General features: G+C 41.2%; 2 protein-coding genes across 3 annotated transcripts; one reads left to right on the top strand and one right to left on the bottom strand.

Moving 5' to 3' along the window:
* Positions 1–1,763: 1,763 nt before the first annotated feature.
* On the top strand, positions 1,764–19,043 carry LOC146550821 (uncharacterized). Of its 2 annotated transcripts, none has more exons than XM_085259748.1 (3): positions 1,764–2,257; positions 15,304–17,030; positions 17,338–19,043. In XM_085259748.1, the coding sequence occupies exons 2-3, from the start codon at positions 15,462–15,464 to the stop codon at positions 17,794–17,796; spliced, it is 2,028 nt and encodes a 675-aa protein (XP_085115874.1). In that variant the 5' UTR covers positions 1,764–2,257; positions 15,304–15,461; the 3' UTR covers positions 17,797–19,043. The 2 variants fall into 2 exon arrangements, with proteins under 2 accessions (XP_085115874.1, XP_085115875.1); XM_085259749.1 differs by lacking the exon at positions 1,764–2,257 and adding an exon at positions 12,316–12,687.
* Positions 19,040–26,895, bottom strand: irf10 (interferon regulatory factor 10). The gene is made up of 9 exons (XM_085259759.1): positions 26,697–26,895; positions 26,429–26,617; positions 24,462–24,657; positions 24,211–24,287; positions 21,834–21,888; positions 21,020–21,118; positions 20,380–20,766; positions 20,163–20,281; positions 19,040–19,550 (listed from the first exon to the last, which is right to left on the bottom strand). Exons 2-9 carry the CDS (start codon positions 26,597–26,599, stop codon positions 19,446–19,448), a joined length of 1,209 nt encoding a protein of 402 aa, XP_085115885.1. The 5' UTR covers positions 26,600–26,617; positions 26,697–26,895; the 3' UTR covers positions 19,040–19,445.
* Between the last annotated feature and the right edge of the window lie 545 nt (positions 26,896–27,440).

The following is a 27,440-nucleotide window of genomic DNA, read 5'->3' on the forward strand; positions in this document are numbered from 1 at the left end:
GTCACACCCTCCCACTCTCTCTGGTTGTTTGATCACAATCTCCCTCCTACTCCTGGGCTCCAGTCAAACAGAAACTTTCAAGAGATAATGCTTGCTCGACATGAAATCACTGATGACCTTTGCTGAAATAACTTAGATATTCAATTTTTATGTTCAGTGGAGATGTTCAGCTGACAGAACAAAAATAAATCGCTTCGAGCATATGTAGACATTTTTACGTCAGTTGATATTCAAAGGTTGCGTTTGATGGTATTCAAAACCTAAAGGTGAAGGATATAGCCTAGAATTTTATCTACGGGGGTTATAACACTGTGATGTAGCTGTAATTTTGTGGGGGTGAGATGGTTTATCTTATCTTTGCCTAAAATTTCTTCTTGAAACATGTTGATAGTTTTAAAGATGGCTGCACTTTTCTAAAGGCCCTTTACAGAGCTGAATGTTAGTCATTCACCATTTACAAGGGAGATCGTTTTGCCTGTCGGATACCCAGCCTCTCTGTGCTGTTCTGCTTTTTTTTGTTTTAAGAGGTCATCATATGATCAGCAGGAAAGAGTGATTGGTGGTGTGGTTAACAAAAATGCAATGTATTCAGTATATCCACAAATTAAGTTATTATTTTCGAGAAAAACTTTTAGGTATCTAACTTTTAGGTGTATGAGCTTCTCTGCAGCTGTTATAGTGCCTCTGGGAAGCAATCATAAGATCATAATCAACAATGATTATTCATCATTTTCGATGGCCAGGGTCATTATAGACGTGACAGAAGAAAAGACAATAACACAAATAGAACACAGTCTGTAATCTAAACAGAAACTATGCATTATTGATCAATCAGGGAAGCTTGTGATCACAAATAAGTGAGTCTTGAGCTCTGTTTACTTTCACTGTTAAATAAAAGCATGCAGATCATACATTAGAACTCTTAAGTTGTATTTAATCATTCAGCGCAGTCAAGAGTTAACAGAAATTAACCTCATAACAAGAAGCTTCCCACCAGAATGTCAGTCAACACAAACCTATGCTCCCAAACCTTGTTTAGTTGTCCTTAGAGTGCAAAATGTAATTTAATGATTAAAGAAAAGAGTTGGAACGGCAATTGTTTGAACTACCTTAAAGTTTCTATAGGGAAATGTTTAGTTATTAGTTCTGTTTGAACCAAAGATCTCGTGATTTTACTGGCATTCAATTGATGGGAAACTGCTGATGTTGATCCTACACAGCTGTCACATTGTGTTAAAGAAACCACCCTTCAAGGACTTATGCCAAGTCATATGTTATGGGAAGTGGAGCACACAGTACAGTAAAGAAAAGCATATGACTTATTGCTACATCACACAGGACATTCCCATACCTCAGTGATTTTGCAATAAGACGTGTGAGTGGTCTTTTGTGGTTTCACGCTTGAAAGAAAAGCACATGATGGCACTGCACGCAGATCATGAACAAGTGATTACGCTAAAAAGAGAACTGACTTGTTATGACTATGACGAAACTCTCAGTGTGTCAGATCTGGACAGCTGGTATTACACTTCATCTGTCACAGCATGTCAATACTTAGTGATTATGTTTAGCTGTCTCACCTACAAGTACTGTGTGCCCAGCAAGCACACCTTTTCTATTGTCCACGCTGACTGTGATTGGCTGATGGGCTAAGAGGCTGAGGTGTTGCAGCAAATAGCACAGCTTGTGGGCCGGTCCATTCTGCAGCTCGAGGGAGGTTAATGAGTGAAGCCACTGGGCTATCAGCCAAACATGAGCAGCAACGCTAAGGCTCCCACAATGAGCCTGACTGTATTACCACTGAGCTCTGTCTAATTATACACTCCCAGCGAGGGAGAGAGTGACAGAGAGCATGTTAGGCAGGGGAAAGAAAAAGTTATTAAATGTTGCTGTGTGTCAGAGAGACTTACTGAGGGGATGACTGTAGACTGAAGTTATAACAGTGAGATATATACAAGGTGTGTGCTAGCAAGGAGATAGAAAGAGAGAAGGAGAGAGAGAGGGAAGGAGGGGGTTGGAGAGATCAAGCAAGAGAGAGACAGAGAGCACACTCACTCAGAGAGAGAGAGAGAGAGCAAAGAGGCGTTTAGAAAGTGAGAAGGAGGAGAGGCAGGAATAGGATGAAGGGAGGGAAGGCTGAGCAGTAGAGAGGAGGAAGAGACTCGCAGTGTCAAAACTGGATATTCCTACGTGCCTGCTGCCGCCTGATCCAATGAGTAAACTCTCTGATACCTGCTACGCAAAGGCACCCGGCAAGGTATGTGACCACACTGCTTCCTCCTCTGAGTGCGCGCGTGTGTGTATGAGAGAGAGAGCACAGGTGTGTTGGCAACTTCGAGTGACAGGATAAACAGACTGGGCTGTGTGATTCGATTGCCCCGAAAAAACTGGTTCATGAGTTACTGTAGGTGCATGTATTCTGAGAGTAAGCTAATCTGATTATAGCTAGAAAATGTGTTTCAATTGTTTGTGTGTGCGTGCATGTGAATGAGCATGTTGTACAGACTCATGTAAGTCAGCACCTATGTGTGTGGGTGTTTGTGTGCGTGGAAGAGAATAACAGAGAGCGTGTGAACAAGAGGGAGAGTGTGACTGATCCAGAGAGGAGTGTGTGAGAAAGATGGAGTCAGACAGAGTGAGAGAGGTGGAGGTTCATCACTCAGCCTCAGACGGCAGATCAGGGCTTTCAGAATTAGAGCAGTGGGCTTAAATAGCCTTGGTCCAGAGATAGCAAGGGGGCCCTCGAGGAGCCCACTTAAATTGGGAGGGATGGGTATAATATTGGTGAGGGTGGGGTTAGCCCATGTGGGGGAAAATTTAGAAAGGGAATGATGGAGGAGGAGTAGAGGGGGGAAACGATTTGCAGATGTTGGGGACAAGTCTAGGAAAGAGCTCATGCAATCAAAGGCAGGTGCATTAGGCATCTGTGATCTAAGTTCCTATTCAAGCAGTGTAAGAGATGCTTTATAATTATTCACTGGAAGAACTTATAAAGTCCCTTTTATTTTTTTTAATTAACTTCAAAAGTCTACTTAGTCAAAGACTTCGATTTTTTCTGTTTCTGTGTTATACTCTTGAAAGCACAGAACATGTGAGCCAGTTTGTAGTTCCATTATTGACTGCTCCCTCCTCATTTCTTTCCCATTCGAGATAGAGATAGAGGGAGACTCATACTCCACCAGTGTGCACAGTTATCATTTCTGTGTATCTATTTCTGCTACATCAAGCACTGTCCTTCTGTTGTGGTGACATCCCATATGCTGCATAAAGGAACATTTCACAGGTTCAAACAATTCTCAGCTACAGATGTGATTGAAGGGAAGCATATAACATTTGTCCCCATCGACTTAATTTACTTACTTCAATTATGAGGGTGATTTGCTGGAGTGTACAGGAAGTCTTATGTCTCAGTGTGATTGCTTTGAGAGATGCTTGTTTCTGAAAGGAACGTGAGTTTCATCTACAAGGTGCAATCGTTGCTTTGAATTTGTCATTTGCAATTTGAAGCAGGGATCCTCTGGTGTATCAGTGCAGGTTCATGCCAGAGCAGGGCTCTAGTTGTAAATGGGTGTTTTCAAAACCCAGATCTCCCGTGTTTATTTTGTGTTATAGCAACTTAACAAGTCAAAGCCTACGGCTCTATGATATACTCCAGTGTACAGAGATGTGCCCTTATGAATGATGTAAAGGCAAACTGAATGTAGCGATGGTTCTATATATATTTTGGGAAAGAGAAATACAACTTTTCTCTGTGGGCTGAATTAGAAATACAGCATGTTCTCCCATGCCATGTTTCTTAGAGTACTGTCACCATGCAGAGGAGAACAGGCCTCTTGTGGGAGAGGGTTGAGTGGCTGCTGGCCCTTTAAGAGGTCTATTTTTACAGGGGCACACTCATGCATGGAGCGAGGCGCACAGACGAGGCAGTGGCACACGGAGACTGTATCTGTGCTGCCTCACTTCTGTGACTCCAAACAGCACATCCTGCAGGACCATAACCTTGTGACTGAGTGACTGTGAGAGAGTCATAAAACTTGTGCAGTCCACAGAGGAGCGCGTGTTCTTTTAACACAAGCTCAAACACGAAAATCATCAAAACTGGAAGTTACAAGGTTTTCACCCAACAGGGAGACTCAACCCTTTTTTTTTCCTCCAAGTGGATCTCTCTGAAGTCTAAAAGTGATAATGAGTGGGAGCTTGCAATAAAGACACCCTTATGCACACTGTACACAAATGTGCCAACATTCCCACATACTTGTTTTGATATGCAGATAGCTATGAAAGAAATCTGAAAACATTCATGCCCCCTTCTTACAAACACATAATACACTTTAGTTTACTTAACACCCACACACTCCTCGAAAGAAACCACAAAAGTGAGTACATTTCAGAACATTTCAACACAAACGCACATCCGTGCACTTAGAGGTGCGCATAGTGCTATACACCCACGTAAAAAAGAAAAAAATTACTTATACATCCTCAATATCTGGACCCAAAATAATCTTCTCCTTATGCAATCTGAATATTATATAATGCATGGCCTGTCATTATCACAGCGCTCCTTCACGCCCTGCTGTGCCTCTCCACCTACAGCACCACGCAGACAGGCAGACACACACACACACCCTGCACCTTGTGTTAACAGTCATATACTCTACTCTAGCACTCCCACCCACGTTGAGTGTATGCTCTCAAACAGCTACCCAGATGAGTGAGAGGGAAAGACGGAGAGGAAGACATAGAGTGGGTGGGGTAAGGAGACTGAAAGTGAAAGGCACAAAAAGGGAAAACTTACAGAATGAAGTGTAAATTCATGCAGAGACATGATTAAAGAAATCATATGTTGCTCATATATACGAGTCACTTTTAAGGCTGAATTTAAAAGGGGAAAATTCTGTCTTGAACACAGTGAAGCGCATCGTGGATGCAGTATTTTAGCAAGTGTCTGAGTTTACCTAACTCCACGTAACCTCATTTATGCGTTCATTTTCTTTTTAATTTTGTTTAACAAGTTTATTTTCAGGAACTTAGAAGGCAAGAAAACATTCAGGCACGATGTGTGAGGAATAATCACCCTCATTGTCACTCCAAGTCACACCTATTGGCATACAAAAGCTTGCGTGTCTTTGCCAGTCTTGCATGTCCTCTCAAGGAATGGACAGGGAGTCACCTTAGTGCTGTCCTACTATAAACTCATACAGCGTCTAATTTAGGAGGCATAGTGAAAAGAGAAGCTGCGACATTAGGTAATTATTCTGTGAACTTTATTTCATTATGAAGTAGTTCTTCATTTGTGCCATTTTTAGTCAGTCAAAGGGACTTGCATGTCTGCTGTTCCAAGATCAGCACTCCCACAATTGGAATGGTATGAGAATTGGCTTGGGAGCTCAGCAGAGGAGCCAGGAGTGTGTGATGAATAATCCCAAACACAGGCAAGTGTTTGAATACAGTTGACACTGTGCCAGACTGCTTTAAGGTGACAGCACACCTGTTGATCAGTGTGTCCTAAGAGATGAAGGTGCAGGGAGTGGCATTTCATCGATGAATCTCCATTTGAATCTGCTTATTTTTTATGTTAACTGAAGATATGTATATGCTTATAAACCAGTGTATGTGTGTGGTCAAAAGCAAACTTACATATTTAATCTGCCGGTTATCCAAGTCTGTTCTTGCTCTTTGTATATATACAGATCGTTTTCCTTGGCCTTGACATGCTAACCCTTGTGTATGATCAAGCAGTATGTTCTCCTACTCCTCCACACTTCATCTACAATAGGGGTCAGTGACCTTTCAACCGGGCCACCCACCACTAACACCCACAGTTTTTTAGCCAAGCCTGCCGTTCTGCCTGCTGAAGCCCGTGCAAGTAAAATTGCTCCCTCAGACAGACCCGGTGTGCACAAACAATAGAATGCACAGTATTGGCTTTGGTGTCACTGTACTGAAGGTGTAACATCTGATACATCCTGTATCAATAGTGACCTTAAACCCTATCCGAAAGTGGGATGTATATTACCTTTTCTATCCGAGCACTCTTCCTACTCATTTCGTCTCTTTTTTCCCCCCTTTGGTCTTGGAGAATATTAAAATAACTCATCAAAGCATCTTTCACTAATTTAATTTATCTTCTTTTTATGAGCAGACATCATCAAATTGATGGGTGATAAAGGTTCTCTCTCAAGTGGATTTGGGACTTTCCTTGTATTCATTTTGAAACGAAGCATTAAGCCCACTCAATCATATTTCGATATAATTTGCAGCACCCTCTATAACAAACTGAATAAGCATGTGTTGAGTAAATGACTGTGACCGTGTGTGGCTGGTTGGCAGATTTGGTGTGGGAGGGGTTGTACAGCAATAGCAATAATGGCAGTGTATAGCAATGTTGCCTTGAATACCAGCAGGGATAAAGGTACTCTAGACAGTATATGTGAAGCCAGTCTAGACAGTCTCTCTGAAAATGAATGGCACTTAAGCTACCAACAGGAGACCTGGCCATGCTCTCTCCATGGAGATGTCATCACTATGTTTGCTTACAGCTTGCTGACATTTTTGCTGCTAAACCAGACAACCAACAGAAACCCAGTTTGAGTGGCAGTCGCCAGGGGACAATGCCAAAAACAACAAAACTTTGGAATGAAAAGTAATCCCCCTCCTCTTCAGCCACACACACGCACACACACAGACACTTGTCCTCTCCCTTTCAAGCTCTTTTCACCCCATCAGACTTCATCACCCTCCCTTTGGCTTTCCCCTATTCTCCCGCCTCCACCCCACTCGTAAGCTGATGATTTCATAGTGTGAGAGTACGGCTTGGATGAAGGGCTCTGAGTCGGGTTAATCATGTCACTAATTCACAAATTCCAAAACTCTGACTGTTCTACCTGTGAGAGAATGTACATAAGAAGTTGGAGATCTAAGTTAAAAGAAAAAGGAGCCTGTGAGGCCCATGATGGAAAATACCAAAGCATGACTGTGCATCTGCAATGCGTGACATCACTGCTATTGCATAAGAATTGTTTTCATCTGACAAACACTAGTCAGTTGGTGTTTGTTTTGTGTGTTTTTATATCTTTGTGAACTATTTGATGCCTAGAAATTGAAACCAAACTAAGTACTTGGTGGTTGAAAGCATATGTGGTGTAGATGCTACATTATAGGCAAATGATCACACTGAGACAATGGAAAAATGCAAAAATGAAACTTCCATCAGCAGACGCTTTAAATGTCAATGAATGACAATTGCATGACACCCGCCCCAGAGAATGTCAGCCACAAGATTTGCAGAATACCTGTCAAGTTGTTTCGCGCTGACCCATGTGTGCACACTTGTATGTGAAGTGCACACTGAAGTATTTACAGAAGTAAAGAGAGACAGACAGCAGCAGGCCACCACGGTCAAAGAAAGAGGAGCATGAGGTGGAGAATTTTTTGCTTCTGCTGACTGGCTGACCTGCATGTAATTAGTCAAGTCATATTTTTAACTGATATTGCGTAAAAGCCAGCTTAAGGAGCAATAGCTGCCCTATTTATACCCTAGGGGCTAATGGCCTGTACCACTACATAGGGGGATTTCCTCCCAGAACTATACTAAGCCTGCCTTAGGCCGTACCAGTTAGGATTCACAGGGATTAACTCAGCAATACATTACAGACTTCACATTGTAGTCTGCCATACTCTCCTCCTATTAACTCTGCTCTTGCAATCTTCAGCAGTTGTATTTTCAGTTGTCATGTTTAGGAGTTTATATGTGATGTTTATTTTTGCTGGACTGTTGATCTTATTCATACAAAAAAAAAAATAGCAATATATTTATTACTTTATGCAGCTATGAGGTGTACACAGCTGTCATAAGTGAACAAAGAATCAGTCTTATGACTCTTTGCATGCACGTTTTTGTGTACATGGAGCCTGCCGTGTGTGCGTGTGTGTGTGTGTGTGTGTGTGTGTGTGTGTGTGTGTGTGTGTGTGTGTGTGTGTGTGTAGGGGTGTTAATAGTAACTCCTGAGCCATAATCTGATCTTCATTATGATGAACCTGCTGCGGGCAGGGCTGCTGGCTCATCCTGCTGAAGAATGGGTCAGTGCCCTGAAGGCTGACCTGGCGTTTTGCCCAACAAGCCCGTATCACCGTGTCCTTTTATCAGCTTAGCCTGGCTTTTTGTAGAGTAATCTGCTGCACAAAGCTAGTAGTACTCCCCCCCACAACCCACCCCTCCCATCCCACACCTCAACCTTACTCTACCACCACAGCTCATCCTAATAAATGAGAAAATTATAACGAATGAGAATGTTTGCTAACTGGTCTACAAATTAATCAAGACGCTTGACCCCTACAGCAAAGGGGATCCAGTGGATCAGTTGCGATGTGATGGTGTGGTTTTAATCCATTAAAAACCATCCCATTGCCTGTCCAGTGCTTGACTTAAAGGGAATGGTGGGTGCAAATCAAAACAAAGTTTATATAAATATAAAGTCTCTCTCTCTCGCTCTCTCTCTCTCTCTCTCTCTTCCTCTCCCCCCCACATCTTCTTCTCTTGTCTCCTCTTCTCTTCCCTTTGTTCTGATCTGTTACATTCAGCAACAAATTTCTGCTGCATCAGACGTCCATCATAGATCTTCTACCCAGCCTGAAACGTGATCGGATACTTAATACAAGGCTACACATGAGGATGAGGGAGAGGTGGGGGTTGGTTGGGGGTGGGGAACCCCCACACTAAATGTCATTTTCTTAAAAAAAATGTAAAAAAAAGTAAAATGTCCCATGCTCTCTAAATCCTCAACTGTAGAGGTCTTTAACCCCTCATGGTACTTTACACTCCTGCTACGGTTTGTTGGATGTAGTCTGACTCATCTGACCTTTCTCGTCTTGGCCTGACCCCGTGTGTGTGTGTGTGTGTGTGTGTGTGTGTGTGTGTGTGTGTGTGTGTGTGTGTGTGTGTGTGTGTGTGTGTGTGTGTAGGTGTGTGTGTGTGAGATGGACAGATTAAATAGTGCAAAGCTAGAGAGTGAGACAAGCAGAAACAGAAGAGACTGAGGAAGAGTACACCAAACGCCTTAGTGCTATCATAGCACCATAAATGATTAACACGCAGTGTGTTTGTTGTGTTAATATTTGTATATATACGTTTGAATTTGCTTGAATTTCAAAGCGTGCTACATAAGTAGAAGACAACAGTCATTTCTATACCTCTGTCATAGTAAATACCCAGTGATGAACCCAGTCCTATTTCTTTCACTATGACTGGGCTATTACGTGTAAATGTCTATCAAATACTGAATAGTGTTTCATATAAAAGCTGACTGTGTTCATATGATTTTATTTACACCTGAACATTTAAATTATTTCCTTTTTTTTTTCCCAATATGAAAGTATTGCATCTGCTAACTGACCTGGCTTTGTTGATTTTAGTTTAAAATCTTTTATTTAAGCGGCAAGTTATCTTGCATAATCATCCAATTTATTGAAATAAAAAAAATATATATATGAAATAAAGGTACAGTAAATCAGCCATTGTTTTAGAAATTGGTTGCTTTTGTGTATTTTTCAAAGTTGAAATTTTCAAAACTATTCGTTCAGCCTCCACATCTCGTCTCGTCACATCAGAAAGGCAATTTGTCACTCTTTTAACTGATTAGAAGGGCCTTGGCACACCCTTGTAAATCATTATTTACAACTGCCTGCTGCTTGCTATCTTGTCAGTCACTTACATATGTCACTTATATGTAATATGGTATGTGTAATTATTAGCAACCTATAGTAGTATTAGTAAAGTATAATGAATAAGTCTACTTTGCAAAATAATTGAACCAGTTTTCAAAATCTGTGAGACTTATTTTCCGTACATTTTATTTTTTCTTTTCTTTTTTTTTATTATGTCTTTGCTACACATACAAGAAATACCACACTCTTCAACGGTACTGACTAGCACAAAGGAAATATATATTTAAAAAATGTAAAAATAAGTGGAAATGTTCGTGCAGTGCTTTATGGTAAATTACAGAGCGATTTTTATACGCCTTCTGTCATTTCTGTCTGTCGGGCTACAGCCTCTCATCCAAATCACAACAGATACGTCCCCTTGCAATGCATTGCCGAAAAAAACCAAATCTTTTGGAATGTGTTATCCTGCCTCTGCAGGCATCTGCCACGATGGGTTTTTTTTTTCTTCTTCTTTGTGATATGCAGTGCCATAAAACCGTTTCATCTTTTTTCTTTTCTTTCTTTTCTATTGCAATGATTGGCCAACAAGTTACAGTGCAAGCGGTAAAGGCGTAAGTGCGAATCCATTCCAGTCAATCTCCCACATACAGTAATGTGTAACTTTGCACTGTTGAAAGTGATACACCATAGAAAAAAAGTGCATATTTAATTATTGCTCTAGATCAGAAAAAAGTGCAAATGCACAGCTACATTTAAGTTTCTTTTATGTAAACAGCGACACAGGGACTTGTGATTCAGATTTTATGTCCATGTCCATCACCATAAATATAGTTTTGCAAGATAAACTATGGATTTTGAGTATTTCTTCATAGCTCTTGTTATAATTACTGCTCCCGCTGTCATAAAAATGGGTTGGAAAGAAATGCAAGACAAGTGAGAAACAATTATAAAATAAACATAATGTAATACAGCTTTTTTTAACAACTGCAAATTATGTTCTGTTTGTGAACTACCTTTGTTCCTACTATACTTGGTATATTTTATCTTTATTCATTATGGCCTAGTGGAGCAGTCTACCTAATAAAAAAAAATCTAATTACCTTCAAAATATTTTTTTCTATTTTATTTTTAATGTAAAATTTTGTTTCATTTAAAGTCCTAATATATGCCGTGTTGTTCTTAATCTGCACCGCCTCATGAATTTACCTACAGTCTCTTGTGATATGATTGTGATACTCAAATAACCCACATAAATTTAACAATTGCTTTAGCAGACAGCACTCATGCCCACACAACCTCGATGCACATCATTTTCACTTTGAAAAAAAAATACAAGTAATGTTTTCTAAATGTCAGAGGAGATGCACTTGGCAGTTGCCGCCTGACTCTGAGATTGTTTTAATGTGGCCTTTAGGCTGATTTTTGAACACACACCTACTTGTCTGATTAGCTTTCCATTTCTTTGAAGATGAGAAGTTAGACAAGATTAACTTCTGATGTGCTGTTGGTGGGTACAAATGGTTTGCTTATAGAACTGTAAAGGAACAGAAAGATTTCTTTTTTTCACTTAACCGTGAATAATGATTTGATTGCTTCATTAAATCCTTTTTTCTCTTGTGCTCCACTTTATGTTCTTGTTTCTGAATCGCAATTTTGTGCTGATAATTAACATAAGCTTGTTTGAGATGAGGTTTGGCCCTGTTTCTTTGACGAGAATCAGACAGGGTTATTTGCATAGTATTGCGTTTTCAGTGCAGGGCCTGTTTATTATTTTTCAGAAGGCTTTATCACTGACAGGTTTTTGATTTCTCGCTGTGAATGAAATACACTGCTCGCGCCGATACAGTCCTAATAAGCCATACCCGCTATAACAACACACTTCACTTGTATCGACTGAATCACTGAAGCAAATCATTCAGAGCTCTCCTGCAGTGCTCCTGTTAGCGTACGAGCTTGAGTATGAGTGTGTGTGTGTGTGTGTGTGTGTGTGTGTGTGTGTGTGTGTGTGTGTGTGTGTGTGTGTGTGTGTGTGTGTGTGCATACATATGAAGTCAAATCAAATGTATTCATAAAAGCTCTTTGAACAAGCAGGTTCGCCATAAAGTGCTTTGATGAGAACAAAGGACACAAATTCAGATGAAACTACAGATAAACAAAAAAGAACAAGTATTGTGTGTGTGTGTCTGTGTGTGTGTATTTGTGTGTGCGCGCTTGATGGATGTGAGGTTTAGTTTTGAGTCAGAAGCAGCAGCAAAAGCCTAAGTCTGAGAGTGTGTGTAGGATGAGCCTCCTACCACGTCCCTCCCTGTCTCTCAACAGTCTCTGCCTCCCCTTTATCCCTCCCTTACTTTAATGTGGCAGTATGTCTTCTGAAATATGTTCACACGTATAGATGAATGATTTTCATTACTGATTTATTTTATTTTATTTTATGCATTTAAGATTGGGTGTGCAGTATATAATCTATATGGGCTGCATCCTCGATTGTGTGTGCATATATATATTTATATAAGTGTACACACACATATATAAATATAAATATGTATACAATGTATACATATATGTGTATGCGTGTGTGTATATAAGTGTATGCATGTTTGTATCCCTCACAGTGATTAAAGCAAGTGGGCGGCAGCAGCAACTGGTCTGCCTGTGTGGCTCTGCATAGCAGACATGTTTCTCACTGCTAGATATTACTCATTTCCTCAGCCCTTTGCACACACAAGCATATACACACTCACTTGACACACACGTACTCATATACACAACAGACACAGACGGATAGCAGGCTCTCAGTTTTTTCCCTCAGTTTGGTGGGCTCGCTGGTGCTATTTCATGCGTACAGAGATCAGAGGCAGTGTGTAGCTGGAAGCTGCTGATATCTGCGGGTGTTGTAACTGGCTGTAGTGCTTTGGAGAAGCAGTGTAGCACAGTAAGGAGCTGAGGAGTGGGTTGACCCTCTGGGAGGACTACAATATGAATGACTGCCAACTCCGGGATGTCTGCTTAGCCTGCTGTAAGGTCAGTGTGACATCAAGTCACAACAACTTGCAACTCCATCAACTTGTCTGTCTTCTCCTTGGATAAGAGCACCTATTACATGTGTTTTTGTTGCAGTTAGAATGATGGAACTATTGTTTGATGTTTCTTTATTTAAAAAAAAATAGGCGAAATATCAAAGTAGGCAAAAGTAGCAACCAAAATTTAGCAGTTCTGTTTTTCTGATGTTGGACATTACTCCTGAGTAATGTGTGAAGAGAAAAGGCGGGACGAGGAAGAGCACTGCAAATGTACATGTCAAATTTTGAAGTTGTTCAGAAGTTGAAAATGTAAGCATTTTGCATTTCAATGTAATAAAAAGAACATTTATGGATTATTTTATAAGTTGTAGTGAAAATGAGACACACTTGCATTTATTAATTGCATATATTGTTACAAAGCCATGCAAAAAACTGAGGAATCCCTAATTGGAAGGAACATGTAACATCATTATGGCTTTGATCGGACGCTTTTGATATATTTAAATGTTACAACAACAGTAGCTCCAGCTAAATTCCAACTCTCTGTGTGCATGTCTGCACAGTGTAGGAGTATTCTGTTAGAACCTGACATTTCTCTGCAAACTCCTCCACATGTACAATTGTGTTCTTTGTTTTCTTGTACTTTTTTTTGGCAAGTTTATATTCGGTCTATTTTGACAACCTTTTTCATAATGACTGTCAAGATGGCGAGAGTATAAGAGTCATATGAGGACAAAAGCTGAAGCCAATTTTTTTTTTTTATTATTTAAGACATCTGGATTCTAGACAAGTGCTTGTTTAATGAAATTCTGCTATAGAAAAAAAAAACATAAGAAAGCCTTTGAATACTTTGTTGATTTTGATGTTTGTTTTTAGGTTTATTTTATTGCTTTCTAAAAAGGCTTTTTTGGCATATTGAAGAAACCAATAAAACTTTAAGTCAATGAATTTAACAAATTATTGTGAACATAAATATTAACAGCTCAGATGAACGCACATTGAAAATGTCTGTAGATTACGTAACGTCTGATTAAGGCCCCATATCCAGAATATATCTTTTTTGAAACACAAGGCCTTTTTTTAGCCCCCAGCTTTCAGCATAACTTAAAAGAAGTCACTTAACATTGACCCTCATCATCTGCTTCATCTACTAACCTAATTATTGTGCATTATAAACATTTACGAATTTTCTTCACCTTTCTTGCCGGCATCCGGGACGAAAGAAAGCCCCTCCTCTCACTGCCCAGTTTTCAGTTTTCAACTCAGATACACAAACAGCTTGCTCCACTCTAACACTTATTCTGTTTTTGGACCAAGTCACTTGATGAGCAACAGTGTTCCCGCCTCTCTATGGAGTATCCCTATCTAACCTCTCTAACCAGCTGGATGTGTGAGTGTGTGTGGATACAGTTGCCATGGTGACAGTGTGGCGGATGGTGAGACGGCAGGGAGTCGGTAGGCAGTTGAGACAGACTTGCGGGTGAGTTCGGGGCTGGTGCGGCGGGAACAACGATGGCGGTGGCGGCGGAGGGAACAGCTGGACTCAGAGCGTGGCAGCCATCATTTCAAAAGAGCTCATTTAAAGCATTTGGAGAAGAATTGAAGGAGCTCCCCCGCACTTCTCACTGAATGAAACAAGGCTGCAAAATCTCTGACACATTTGAGGACTCAAACACAAACACACACGCACACAAAGACCTAAACAAATAAACACATTCACATATTTTTCCAGGGAAAAAAGAAAAATAACACATGCACGCAAACAAACATCGCATACGTGCGTGCAGGGACGCAAACAGACGCGCATTTTCCCCCTGCATTCCCTGCTGTGACACATAATTAATATGCAAAGACATATACCCTGTATCCACAACAACTGGTGGTAATATCAACAGTGCTTCTGTCAGCTTTGGGTGGGTGGTGACCAGCTTTGCCTTTCACTGGGGGAGTAAGTACAGCTGCCTGAGGGGAGTATTTGTGTGTCTGTTGCTGTCCATGTGCTTGTCTCAGAGAGAAGGGTTGGAGGGGTGTTAGTAGTAAGGCTTATATAGAATAAAGAGAGCACCCGAGGGTGTCGAGGGGGTGGTTCATGAAAGTGGTACAAAAACGTATCTGCATATTCCAATCATCCCCTGAGAGTCAGAGATGAAAACTCTCCTGCTGTGAGTGCTCTACGTGTGTGTTTTTGCGCACTCATACACATACATACTGCACTGCCTCTGAACTTCACTGGCTGCAAAATGTATTTTTAGCCCACATGTGGGAGTAATGTGTTTGAATGAATCGAGTAAGTTGGGTGGTTTCAGTCCCACCGCACTGCAAAGGTAATGACTAATTAGCTACAGCAATCAGAAAAGCTTGGAGTTTCTAACCTCTTTAAAGTAGTTTGGAAGAGGGAGTCACCAACTGATTTCTCTCCATCTGCCTGATACAGCAGAATGTTTGTTTGTATGTCTGACCAGACTGACAGCTAAGTCTTAACTACAACTGATGCCAGGACCTAACAGACTGTTCCTCTTCAGTGTTCACACTTAATCTCTCTTACTTCTGTCTCGGTCCCCTCCCTCAAGTTTACCCACCTATCTCTGTTTTCTGTCCTCTTTTATCCTCTCTGTAGGTGAGTGGTGCTTCAGCACAAGAGAATCCACAGTGATCTGACAGTGATGCTGTGTGTCAGCTTTCCCCTCTGTCTGCACCCCTCTTTCTCCCGTGAGGCCCATGTGACCTAGCCTACACCCATAAACAGGGGGCCCCCACTGCCGCTGGAGCCCACCCATGAATCCCAGCCCTGACCGCGGCAAAGAGTGCCTCCCTCCGAAGAAGAGGGAGTCTCGCCAAGGATCAGCAGAACACCACATCCCCCTGGATGAGTTTAAACCCCCTGTACCTCTGCGGAGTCGGTCCAGTATAGGGAGAGGAGAAGCCAGTGAAAGGGACCGTGTCCAGGCAAATCCGAACCCGCATCTCCTACATACTCCACCACCCCTTCCTGCTCCAATACCAGGCCTCCCTGTGCCCATACCATGGACCCTAAGCTATTCACCCACTGTTTCTCTTCCGCTCTTCACAGGGCAGGTCAGCGAAAGGAGGGGCTCAGGATCACCCGCTTGGAGAGATGATCCTCTTTCCTCATCCCTGCCCCATCACTCCAGGTGGCTCAGAGGGGAGGTTCCCCTTTCTCTGCCACCTTCTCCATCATCCTCCTCTACTTCATCCTTTAAGACTCCCTTCCCAGCCAGTCCCAGAGAGATGTGGTCCTATATTAACAGCGGTCGGCGGGACTATAGCTCCTCTCTCTTTTCCCCATCATACCTGTTTGGCCACCACCCTCTCTACTCCCAAGAACCAAGCTTAGTTGAAGTGAGACCCAGGTACTTGGGAAAGCGGCCCAATGGCCTGGATGGGTCAGGCAGCAGGACTGCCTCAGCCTCTAGGCCTCTGCTCACAGGAGACTATGGGAATGATAGCAGCAGAGCCCAGCTTGATATTAGTCCACACAGCTCCCATGCCAATGGTGGACGGCGACAGCAGGAGGATCTAACAACACGTATCCATTCTGGAGGGCCATTTTTGTCAGACTCTCAAGCTCAGGGGGCCGCTGAGCCACATTCCTCACTGCAGGATAGACATCTGCCTGGAATAGTTAAGACCAGCTCCAATTTGCTTTCTCTCAGTCCCCATCCTCTTGGACCAGACTCCAGGGCAAGTAGAGGGGGACTATTGGATCACCTAGGGGCCACACCAGCTGAAACCCAAATCATCTACTCCTTGGGATCGGCATGTCCCTCCAGCCCTCAGGCTCAAACCTATCCACTCTACAGCTCCTCAGGAACAAGTCTTTACAGCCTGCACAGGGAGCCAGGCCCCAGACAGCACAACTATAGGAACTCACCACACTCACCACTGGGTCTACCTAACAGCCATGACAGGCCACAAAGAGACCAGGACAGAGACCAAGAAAGAGACAAGGTCACACAAAGGGAGAGGGAGCGCAGTACAGATAAAGAAAAACAGAAGCAATCACAGTATGACAAAGACCAAGAAAGAGACAGTGAGCGTGAGAGACAACGGGACAGAGAAAGAGACAGAGGGAGAGATTTGTCTCCTTCCCATCATCACCCATCTCCCCCTGCACTCCTACCTCACTTCACCAAGGGTTCTTTGATTGAGCTAGCCAGCGGGCGACTGAAGCGGGTGGAGGAGCTGAGGACTGAGGACTTCCTGAGGAGTGCAGATAGCTCCCCAGAATTCCACCTCAGCACCTGCACCGTCCTGCAGATTTCCCCCAGTAGTACACAAGGCTTCAGTCACCTGCATGTCCATCTCACAGACCGCAACACTCAGGTCAGCTTTGCTTTGACATATGTTCTTACACACACACACACACACACACACACACACACACACACACACACACACACACATTGATAGATATAAATCCTCAAGTAGATAGCCAAAATATTAAAGGACAAACTTAGTGATTATTCATAGTGTAGGTTGCTATTTCTTTGATATTCCCTGGTCAAAAGCTGCATTTTATAGGTTGGTTTATACATTTCGCTAAACACCAACGTGTCACTGTATTGATAATAAGTGCCAGACATGCACTGTCTTTTCTTTGAGTTTATAACAATGTTGTGGTTTTGTGTAGGAGTTACTGAAGGTCTTGGTGGAGTATCCGTTCTTTGTGCAAGACAGAGGCTGGTCTTCTTGCTGTCCCCAGAGAACCACACAGCTGTACAGCCTGCCCTGCCGCCAGCTCACAGAGGGTGATGTCTGCTTGGCCCTCACCCCCACCCCGACCCATCGGACACACACTCGTACCAGCTCCAGGACCCATCGCACGCAACTACCCTCGAGGGCTGCAGCAGAATCCAGCAGTTCGCACAGGGAGGAGATGCCACCACCACCTCCTCCTCCCCCTCTGCCTCAACACCCACACCCAACCGTGCCGGCCCCTCCAAGCGCTCTGGCCCGAGAGCCCTTGGCTAAGGACCAGCAGCGCCCACGCAAACGGCGCTGGTCTGCCCCAGACACCCTTCCCTCAACCAGAACTGATGAAAGCCTCCTGGATTTACCTCATGGCTCCAAGCTAATGAAGTGGCAGTAGAACTCACATGCATACTTACACATACACAGGCACACATACACACCCTCCTTGTCTCTGTTGCACCAACGAAGACAAACAATGGAGAGACCTCAAGGCAGGGTTGCAGGGAAGGAAATTTAAAAAATACATATATATATATAAACAACAGAAAACACAGTTTGCAGGTGTCCATACTGCTGCCCAAATGATAGTCAACTCTATTAAGGCCCCTTCCTCCACCATTCTTTCCTTTCATTACCCTTTTTCCCTTCCCTTTCCTTTCCTTTCCATCCCTCATATTTAACTTAGCACAGCCCTGAAAGGAGCAGCAGCTGAAGATTCTCTGGATGGCTGCTTACAAACACTGATGACATTTAGTGAGACAATCAAGCACTTGTGTGTTCACTCTGTTTTTGTAATGGTTGTTGTCCCCCACACCTACTTACCGAAAGTGTTTGCTGCAGGGTATTTTCAATCAGTGTTATGAAAGTTAATGCTACTGAAGAATTGCAGATATACATGAACAAAAATTGACTATATATATATTGCATTACAGGTGTTATATACAGTAAATATGCTAAACAGATTTAATGCAATCTCTCCGTCAATTTTGCAATGCATTTTTCTTTTCTTTTTCTTCTTCTTTTCTTGCTTCTGAGCCGATGCCTACGGGTCGGCCTGGGCAGGCAAGGTGAATGTACGAGCAACTCTTAGCCTTTTTTTATTCTCATCACTGGGAGTCATTTCAAACGGTTGTTCGTCAAGGCATTACTCTCCAATATGTTCTTAACATTATCTCTGAGAAAGGGAGAACACTAATGAAAACTGCGTAACAGACAATCCCACCCACACAGACAGGTCTGTGCCACATCGCCTCGACACTCATGGTGTTTTTCCATTAAAAACTGAATGATGGAAAGAGTAAAAAAGTGCAGTATGGCTGAAGAGTAATGGTGCTAATAACACGTTGGAACATGATGCTTTGTGAATACTCTTGACCCCTGTGTACTGTACGCTTTTGTTCCCATCTCATTTTTTATGTACTGTATATGTTTGAAGGCAGGGAAAATGATGAAAGTATTTTAAACTCAGATACGGGTATTCTCTGATTCAGCACACTCTCTCACTTTAGTTTGTGGTTTTTTTTTATTTTCAAAAATTTGATTTTTCTTTTTAAATGTTATAGCTACAAAAAAATGTATATTTTTAAAAATTGTGAATGTTATATGATGTTGGCTAGAAATAAAGGGAAAAAAAGCTTTATAGATTTATTTACAAGTGTCACTTTATTCATGCCATTTGTTGTAAAGCATTATGAATTTAAATTACTTAGCAGTACTACTCTAAATATATGAGATCAATATTGGATACATGATAAAGATTTAATGTTACAGTATTTTGGAAGCACATTTTATTGGGTTAAACAATATGTTTGCAGAGCACTTGGTAACACTTTACAGTCAACAAAAGGTAGAAATAAAAAGCAAATTACTTTGATGCATTACAAACAGGTCAGTGTTGCAATGATATGTTTCTTAAACACATCTCCATCTCTGCTGACAACACTGTAATGCTCTGCGGGTGTCTTTACAGGGAAGAAACACACCTTCAGTAATCCACTTGTACACTGTCCAAGCCTACCCTGAAGCACGGTAGCTTTCCTCATCCTCCTACATCTTCTCTCCCGCTGTGTTGGAGGTGATGGTCAGAGGCTTCTCTTCAGTTTCTGCCAAATTGAACCTCTGCAATAGCTCCACTGCAAACAAGGGAACCACCTGACCAACAGGACATTGTGATACACAATTAATATGCTTATGGGGACCTCTGCTGGTTGACATTACTATTGCTGCATGGCGGGCTTTCATGTTCCAAAGTCCTGATTTGACTTTGGAAGGGAAAAGACTTTTCAGCTTGACATAAAATTTAGTTAATATTTACCAGGTGGGGTATTTTAAAAACATACAAGGTGATGACAGCCAATCAGATGCACTGTCACATATCACTGAACTGTAAAAGGAACATAGATTGGATTGGACTGGTATTTATATAGAGTAGCACTTTTTCACTATGAGTCTCATTCATCCAGTGCTTTTATCTAACATTTATGCTCTGATGGATGCACTGGGGGTAACTTGGTGTTTGATACCTTGACCAAGGATGATTCAACACATGGACAGGAGGAGCCATTTGACCACCATTTTAACTCATAGCGTAGAAGATTTATAGAATATGAATCTTAATTTGAAACTGAAAACCGTTTTTTAATTAAATCCCCTGTTTTTATGAGCAAATCAAATAAAAATTAAAAGGATATTTGATATTTTATTTACAACCAGATGCTAAACAGTGACAATGTGTAAGTAAATCTGTAAAGTTTTTCCACCCACCTGAGCCATGATCAGCTTCTTGGTTTTAGGTACATTGGGGTCTGGATATTCCTCTCCAAAGCAGAGCTCAATCTCATAAGAGGGTGTAGGCCCCCTCCCCTGTAGACAGTTCTGGAGACCTGCGCAGATGATAATTGGTATATTCAGATCGATGATAAAAACACAACACCTGTTTGCATGGAGGAAAGATTTGTGATGTATGCATGAGCTGCCTTACCATTGAGAAATGTGGGTATATCAAGCAGTTTGAAGGTTTTTTCTCGCTCCAGTTTGTTGGGTTTGTCGGTGTGTTGGGCCATGGGGCCGTTCCAGTACACTCTGCCCTGGCAGAATCTCTTGATAAACACTCCATCTGGGGCCACCCATAATAGAACACCTCTTTCCAGGTGACAAAGAAGGCGATTCATTGCTTCAGCCATAGTGGGTGGCTGGCATACAGAGCCCGGGGAAGGGAAAGAAAGCTGTTGGGCAGTGCAGGGTCCGTAAATCTTCTCATTTCCCAAAGGAACATGTCCCTGCAGGATAAAACACCCATCTGGACTCCTGGTGGTCACTTTCGTCACTATCTGGCCCTGATACACCAACATCACCTGCATACGGAAGTCTTTAAGATAAGAATAAGAATCAGAATACTTTATTAATCCCAGAGGAAATTCTGTGGTCACAGTTGCTCCAAGAAAGCCAGAACAATAACTAGAGTAAACTAAATAATACAACAAATTACAGAGTTACAAAATATAACAAAATAGTTCTATTTTAAAAAATACACACAAAAGATAGTATGTGTTCCAGACCATATGCTGAAAAAGCCAACAACACGTTCACCTGTCTGTGCATAATCCTAAAAATGCTCTTACCTGATATAGCAAGTGTAGGAAAGAAGGCTATAGGTGCAGGGGCCGGGTTTTGATGTTTTTCCACTAACTCACAGTACATGTGCTCCCTCATCAGGTTTTCTAAAGCAGAAAAAACACACATAAAACGACGTTGCTGCTTTTATTTTTAAGCTGAGTAAAATTCTGAGAAGGGTTGGCATATCAAACCATCTGATTGCAACAGACAGTTTTCCCATGTCAACAAACAGTTTGACATAAGAGTGACTATCTTACCAATCCAGTTTGACCAAAAATAAAGAAAAAACTATTTGACAGCAATCTAACTAACAGTTGTTGATCAACTTCACTGACAAAAAGAAATATGAGACTCCTTCTGGCACTACAAAAAAAAAAACTGTTCAAAATGGAATTTAATTCTGTCTAAAGAAGTTTAGAGAATGACTGATTTATGGAGCTTCGTCTTTTTTTTTGCAGCCAGCAGGAACCCCTTCAGCAAAAATATAACTGTGTTAACAGCATCAGTATCCCAATGTAAGCCAGCTTCTCACCCAAATCATATGTTTACCCAATCGGCATCTCACAAACCATTTGGGAACACAGAAAAGGGCCAATATGGGGCCATGGACAACGTATCACTGCAGTCAACTCATATATAGGAAAATGAACAAGCACTCAAATAGCTCAAAGGTGACCAAATGCCATAACAATCTCATGCCCACGTGTGAAACCTAGCAAGGATAAATGCACACTTTTACAAAAAACGTTTGATCTTTGTGGTCATGATTATCCTTAATGGTTCTATAGTGATGTACCAGTTTGTGTATGTAAGTCTTACCTGTTAATATTTTTTCTTCTTTGTCTCCTTGAAAGGATTCTTCTTTATTTGGGGGCTACAAAAAAAGAAACCGAGGTTAGATAAACATTGCATGAGGCTTATACAGTGGGGCAAAAAAGTATTTAGTCAGCCACCGATTGTGCAAGTTCCCCCACTTAAAATGATGACAGAGGTCAGTAATTTGCACCAGAGGTACACTTCAACTGTGAGAGTCAGAATGTGAAAAAAAATCCATGAATTCACATGGTAGGATTTGTAAAGAATTTATTCGTAAATCAGGGTGGAAAATAAGTATTTGGTCACCTCAAACAAGGAAAATCTCTGGCTCTCACAGACCTGTAACGTCTTCTGTAAGAAGCTTTTCTGTCCCCCACTCGTTACCTGTATGAATGGCACCTGTTTGAACTCATCATCTGTATAAAAGACACCTGTCCACAGCCTCAAACAGTCAGACTCCAAACTCCGCCATGGCCAAGACCAAAGAGCTTTCGAAGGACACCAGGAAAAGTATTGTAGACCTGCACCAGACTGGGAAGAGTGAATCTACAATAGGCAAGCAGCTTGGTGTGAAAAAATCAACTGTGGGAGCAATCATCAGAAAATGGAAGACATATAAGACCACTGAAAATCTCCCTCGATCTGGGGCTCCACGCAAGATCTCATCCCGTGGGGTCAAAATGATCATGAGAACGGTGAGCAAAGATCCCAGAACCACACGGGGGGACCTGGTGAATGACCTGCAGAGAGCTGGGACCAAAGTAACAAAGGTCACCATCAGTAACACACTACAACGGCAGGGAATCAAATCCCGCAGTGCCAGACGTGTTCCGCTGCTGAAGCCAGTGCATGTCCAGGCCCGTCTGAAGTTTGCCAGAGAGCACATGGATGATACAGCAGAGGATTGGGAGAATGTCATGTGGTCAGATGAAACCAAAGTAGAACTTTTTGGTATAAACTCAACTCGTCGTGTTTGGAGGGTTGCATCCCAAGAACACCATACCTACTGTGAAGCATGGGGATGGAAACATCATGCTATGGGGCTGTTTTTCTGCCAAGGGGACAGGACGACTGATCCGTGTTAAGGACAGAATGAATGGGGCCATGTATCGTGAGATTTTGAGCCAAAACCTCCTTCCATCAGTGAGAACTTTGAAGATGAAACGAGGCTGGGTCTTCCAACATGACAATGATCCAAAACACACCGCCCGGGCAACAAAGGAGTGGCTCCGAAGAAGCATTTGAAAGTCCTGGAGTGGCCTAGCCAGTCTCCAGACCTCAACCCCATAGAAAATCTGTGGCGGGAGTTGAAAGTCCGTGTTGCTCGGCGACAGCCCCAAAACATCACTGCTCTCGAGAAGATCTGCATGGAGGAATGGGCCAAAATACCAGCTACTGTGTGTGCAAACCTGGTAAAGACCTATAGTAAACGTTTGACCTCTGTTATTGCCAACAAAGGTTATGTTACAAAGTATTGAGTTGTATTTTTGTTATTGACCAAATACTTATTTTCCACCCTGATTTACGAATAAATTCTTTACAAATCCTACCATGTGGATTCATGGATTTTTTTTTTCACATTCTGTCTCTCACAGTTGAAGTGTACCTCTGGTGCAAATTACTGACCTCTGTCATCATTTTAAGTGGGGGAACTTGCACAATCGGTGGCTGACTAAATACTTTTTTGCCCCACTGTAAGTAACATTTTTAACATAACAGCAAAAGCTTCTTATTGGAGGTGCACACTGTTGTGTACCGTGGTGAACACATACACATTTAAAGGGGACTTTTTTTTTTACATTTTTATCTATTTATATTCATGGATGTTTCTTATATTAAGTTGACCAGCATATGCAGTAGTCATCAGGTTTCAGATTGCTCTAAATTCTTGGTTTCAGACAGTTTGACTGCTCTGTATTATGTCAGTGAAAGCAGATATTTCACTGACTTATCTCAAGCACACAGTTCTGGCTTTGAGCAAAGAACACCTACATGTGTTCTTCACACCTTCTGTTTATGAGGGACAACCAATCAGAAGAAAGTTCACATACAAGGAGATAAGATAAAACAGCTTGCAGAGATAAATTGAGTACCTGTACCAACACCCCGGATTAATTAAATGAGGATTATTTTAAACTCGTAATCATGCAAAGAATATAAATGGAAAGATCCAAAATAGTATAATCGATAACTCTTTAAACTCCGTTCAAAACTCGATTGCAATGAAGTGCCAACAAGAAATAATAGAAGTAATATTCCCATTTAAAAGCAAAGTGATTTTTTCTTCATTTCTTTAGGATTATTACAGTGTGTCCACTGCATAATCCACTATCAGATATTTTGCTAATCCAGGGATTATTGGCTGTATGGGTTAGTTTACCAATTTGTCCAGATAAGCGGGGGTCCTTGGAGACCTCTTGGCATGGTGCATCACTTGATCCTTTATTTGAATAGACTCTGAGAAGAGCAACAAGTAGATAAAGTTAGCACAAATAAAATACTCACATATACTGTACTATATAGTTAAAGCAATACCCTGTAAAGTAAAGATAATTTTTATTTTTAAAAAAAGCTCAAAAACTGTAGATAGATCAAAGATATATATAAGAAACTCTTACACTCGGTTTTTACCTGCTGGCCTGGATTGGCTGTTATCATGTTGGATGCGATAGACCTTGTATGGCTCCGTGATATCTAGCTGGTTGCGTTCAGGGACTTCCTGGAAGTCTGTGCTTTTGTTAAGTGCACAGCGTAGACGAGTCTTCCACATGGTGGGATCAGCTCTGTCCCTGCCCTCCCTATATTTGCCCTTGTACACAGCCCAAGCCTGAATACAAAGATTAAAATATGAGACAATCTATGTTTAGAAGTGGTCGCATGAAAGAAAACTGAATGTAACTCTAAACTTCAACATATTTAAAGCATGTTTTGATGCACTTCATCATCTGCAAGTGTCTGATTAATCTTCTTTTCTATCATTAAATTATTAAAAGTGTGAATTCATCAAACCATCATTGAGGAAAAATTGAAATGAATTGCTTTAAAAACAAGTAGGGATATTTTCAAATAGCAGTTTTAGACTTTTGGGTTTATTATTTCATAAATATGCTTAAAATACTTAAAACCTTCCTTTTTGACAAAGAATATAGTAAGGACTGGATCAGGGGACTCTGAATCCCCCCTTAGTTGCATTGCAATAAGTCTAGGCTACTGGGAGCTTCCCATGATGCACAATTTTTCTTTTTCACTCACCTTTTTTACTCTCTATGTGTTAATACACCACTCTGCAATTAATCATGAGTTATTATTAACCTCTGGCATTCTTCCACAGCGTGTCTTTCCGATCTTCTTCCCCTGATCCCCAACCCATCGCAGCAGATGGCCATCCGTCCCTTAATCGGGGTAAGCTGGAGGTTTCTTCCTGTTGAAAGGAAGTTTTTCCTTTCCACTGTTGCCAGAGCTCTTGCTCATAGGAGGGCTTGGATTGTTGCAATTTTCTCTCTCTCTCTAACTTACAATATAAAGCACCTTGAGGCAACTGCTGTTGTGATTTGGTGCTATATAAATAAATTTGAGTTGACTTGCATTAATAAAGTGATAAACCAAACATCTATTGAAACAGATATAAAATAATTATTTATGTGCTATAAATACGTAAATAAAAATATATTGTTTACCACATACTTTCAGATGAATAAATCCAGTGAAGTCACCGTTATCTTATATAGTCTAGTTATTATAGCTTTGTATTAATATCGTTTTTTCTTTTTCATTATGTTTTCAGCTTTTGCTTTTAAATCTGTTCAGTTTCATTTTGCTTCCAAAGCTGAGTTTCAGTTTTTAATTTTTGAAAATTGTGAGTTTTTGTTTACTTTGTGTTACAAACACTGTTAGTTTATTGAGATTTTAACATGGATATTTTGTATTACAAAATGGTTCAACACAAACTTTTACTGAATATTTGTATTTTAGTGAGAAACTAGGTTTCGTTTCTTGGTTTTTTCTCTTTCTTGAAAATTATGTTTTAGTTTTATTCAGTGATTTTTTTTATTGTTTTTTCCAGTTATTTATTTTATACCTAGTTCTAGTTTATATAACCTTAGTCCATATCGCCTCTGTTCAGTCAAACTTGGCTGCCTCCTAGTGACCATTAAAAAGCACTTTGCTGTGTTGGCCAGGCCTAATAGTGGCCTGGCCAACACAGCAAAGTAACGGATTTTATCAGTAGACTAATTTTTTTCTCTCACATAGTTAAAGTTAAATAAATAAAAAAAATAATTTAAAAAAACACTTCCTAACAAAGACTTGCAGTTCATTAATGCGACCATCTGCAACCGTCCAACAATCTGGCGAAAATAAACACCCTCCACTTCTAATGTTCAGTGAAATGAATCTTTTCTCATTTCCTTTGCATCTGCTATGGTTTAAGTTCTTATGACAACAAACCAGTGCAGGAAATAAGGGTATCGTCCAAATTACTTCAACGCAATGGCAAATTGGGATCCGATTATTTATGCAGTTTAAAACACCCCCAAACAGTATTTTCGGCAAATTTTACGTTTACATTTTTGGAAAATAAAAGTTTAGAAAATGTTGACCTTGAACAACGCCGCATCTTCCGTCTGTTTGTAGTCCTTCTTGGCTGCGTGCTTCCACGGTATCCTGAACATAGTTTTGTTCTCATCCTCCCAGCAAAGTCCTTCATATTCCCCACTCTCTATCTGGACTATGAGCCACTCTTTCAGGTGCAACTTAGCCCCGTCATCCATCTTCAGAACATACTGTGTCTTAGAAGAACAAAATTCCACTTTCAAATGTCAGAGACATGTGCACAGTTGACCCAGCACAGTTTAATCACGTTCCCACCTTGCAAACTGGAAAAATACCAGTATTTTTTATCTCGCTGCCGTCCGAGCTTCTTATGTGATGTTAAGTACGGCACAATAGACCAAAAACAGACTAAAAGTTTATCAATTTAACACAAACGGATCTCACCGCAAGCTTAAATGAAGAAGTCGCAACTAAAATTAAGTGGGCTCTTGGAAGCGAAAGCGAAAGCTTTAACTCATTTGATACTTTCGGTTTCCCCCCTCGCTTGCAGAGCTGCCACGAAGGTAGATTCGTTTCAAAGGAAGGTGAATGAAAGAGAGTGAATTCACTGTGCCACGCGGACGGCATTCAGGAAAAGACTTAAATGTAAAACTGTAAAAATTTAAAACCGCTTTTTGAAGTCAATATGTAGTCACCGTTTAAAGTAAACTATTTAAATATGCGTTTGATCACAAAACTCCAACCAAGGACACATTATTGTGTAAAAACAGCTAACTAGAACCAGAAAACTACTAAAAAAAAGTTACAGGTGTTCATTAATTAGCTGGGAGAATCTGAATGAGCACTTGTGTAGAACCGAGTCTAAATGGGGAATGAACACAGACACAGCTGTGTCTTTCATGGTTTTAAAACACATTACATTGGAAATACACTCCAACCTTACTCATAACCGCCCATGAAGCCCAGTCGGACCTCTAAGCCTTCCTTTTATCCCTATAAAAAGTCGCCACAATGTGACTGTATAAACGGATTTAGGTCCTCACAACATGAGTAATAACC

This window comes from Mchenga conophoros, linkage group LG20 (genome assembly GCF_057382185.1).
Source record: "Mchenga conophoros isolate Kocher_MC1m ecotype Shallow Benthic linkage group LG20, M_conophoros_male_GT1.1, whole genome shotgun sequence".
Lineage (NCBI taxonomy): Eukaryota > Metazoa > Chordata > Actinopteri > Cichliformes > Cichlidae > Mchenga > Mchenga conophoros.

Bases quoted from the DNA above. Each gene is read 5' to 3' on its own strand.
- LOC146550821 (XM_085259748.1), top strand. From the start codon at position 15,462: ATGAATCCCAGCCCTGACCGCGGCAAAGAGTGCCTCCCTCCGAAGAAG. The intron at 17,031-17,337 runs GTCAGCTTTGCT...GGTTTTGTGTAG, and splicing joins TCACAGACCGCAACACTCAG to GAGTTACTGAAGGTCTTGGT.
- irf10 (XM_085259759.1), bottom strand. From the start codon at position 26,599: ATGGATGACGGGGCTAAGTTGCACCTGAAAGAGTGGCTCATAGTCCAG. The intron at 24,288-24,461 runs GTAAAAACCGAG...TGCTCTTCTCAG, and splicing joins CAGCCAATCCAGGCCAGCAG to AGTCTATTCAAATAAAGGAT. The intron at 21,889-24,210 runs GTAAACTAACCC...CTTTTTTTGTAG, and splicing joins CCGCTTATCTGGACAAATTG to CCCCCAAATAAAGAAGAATC.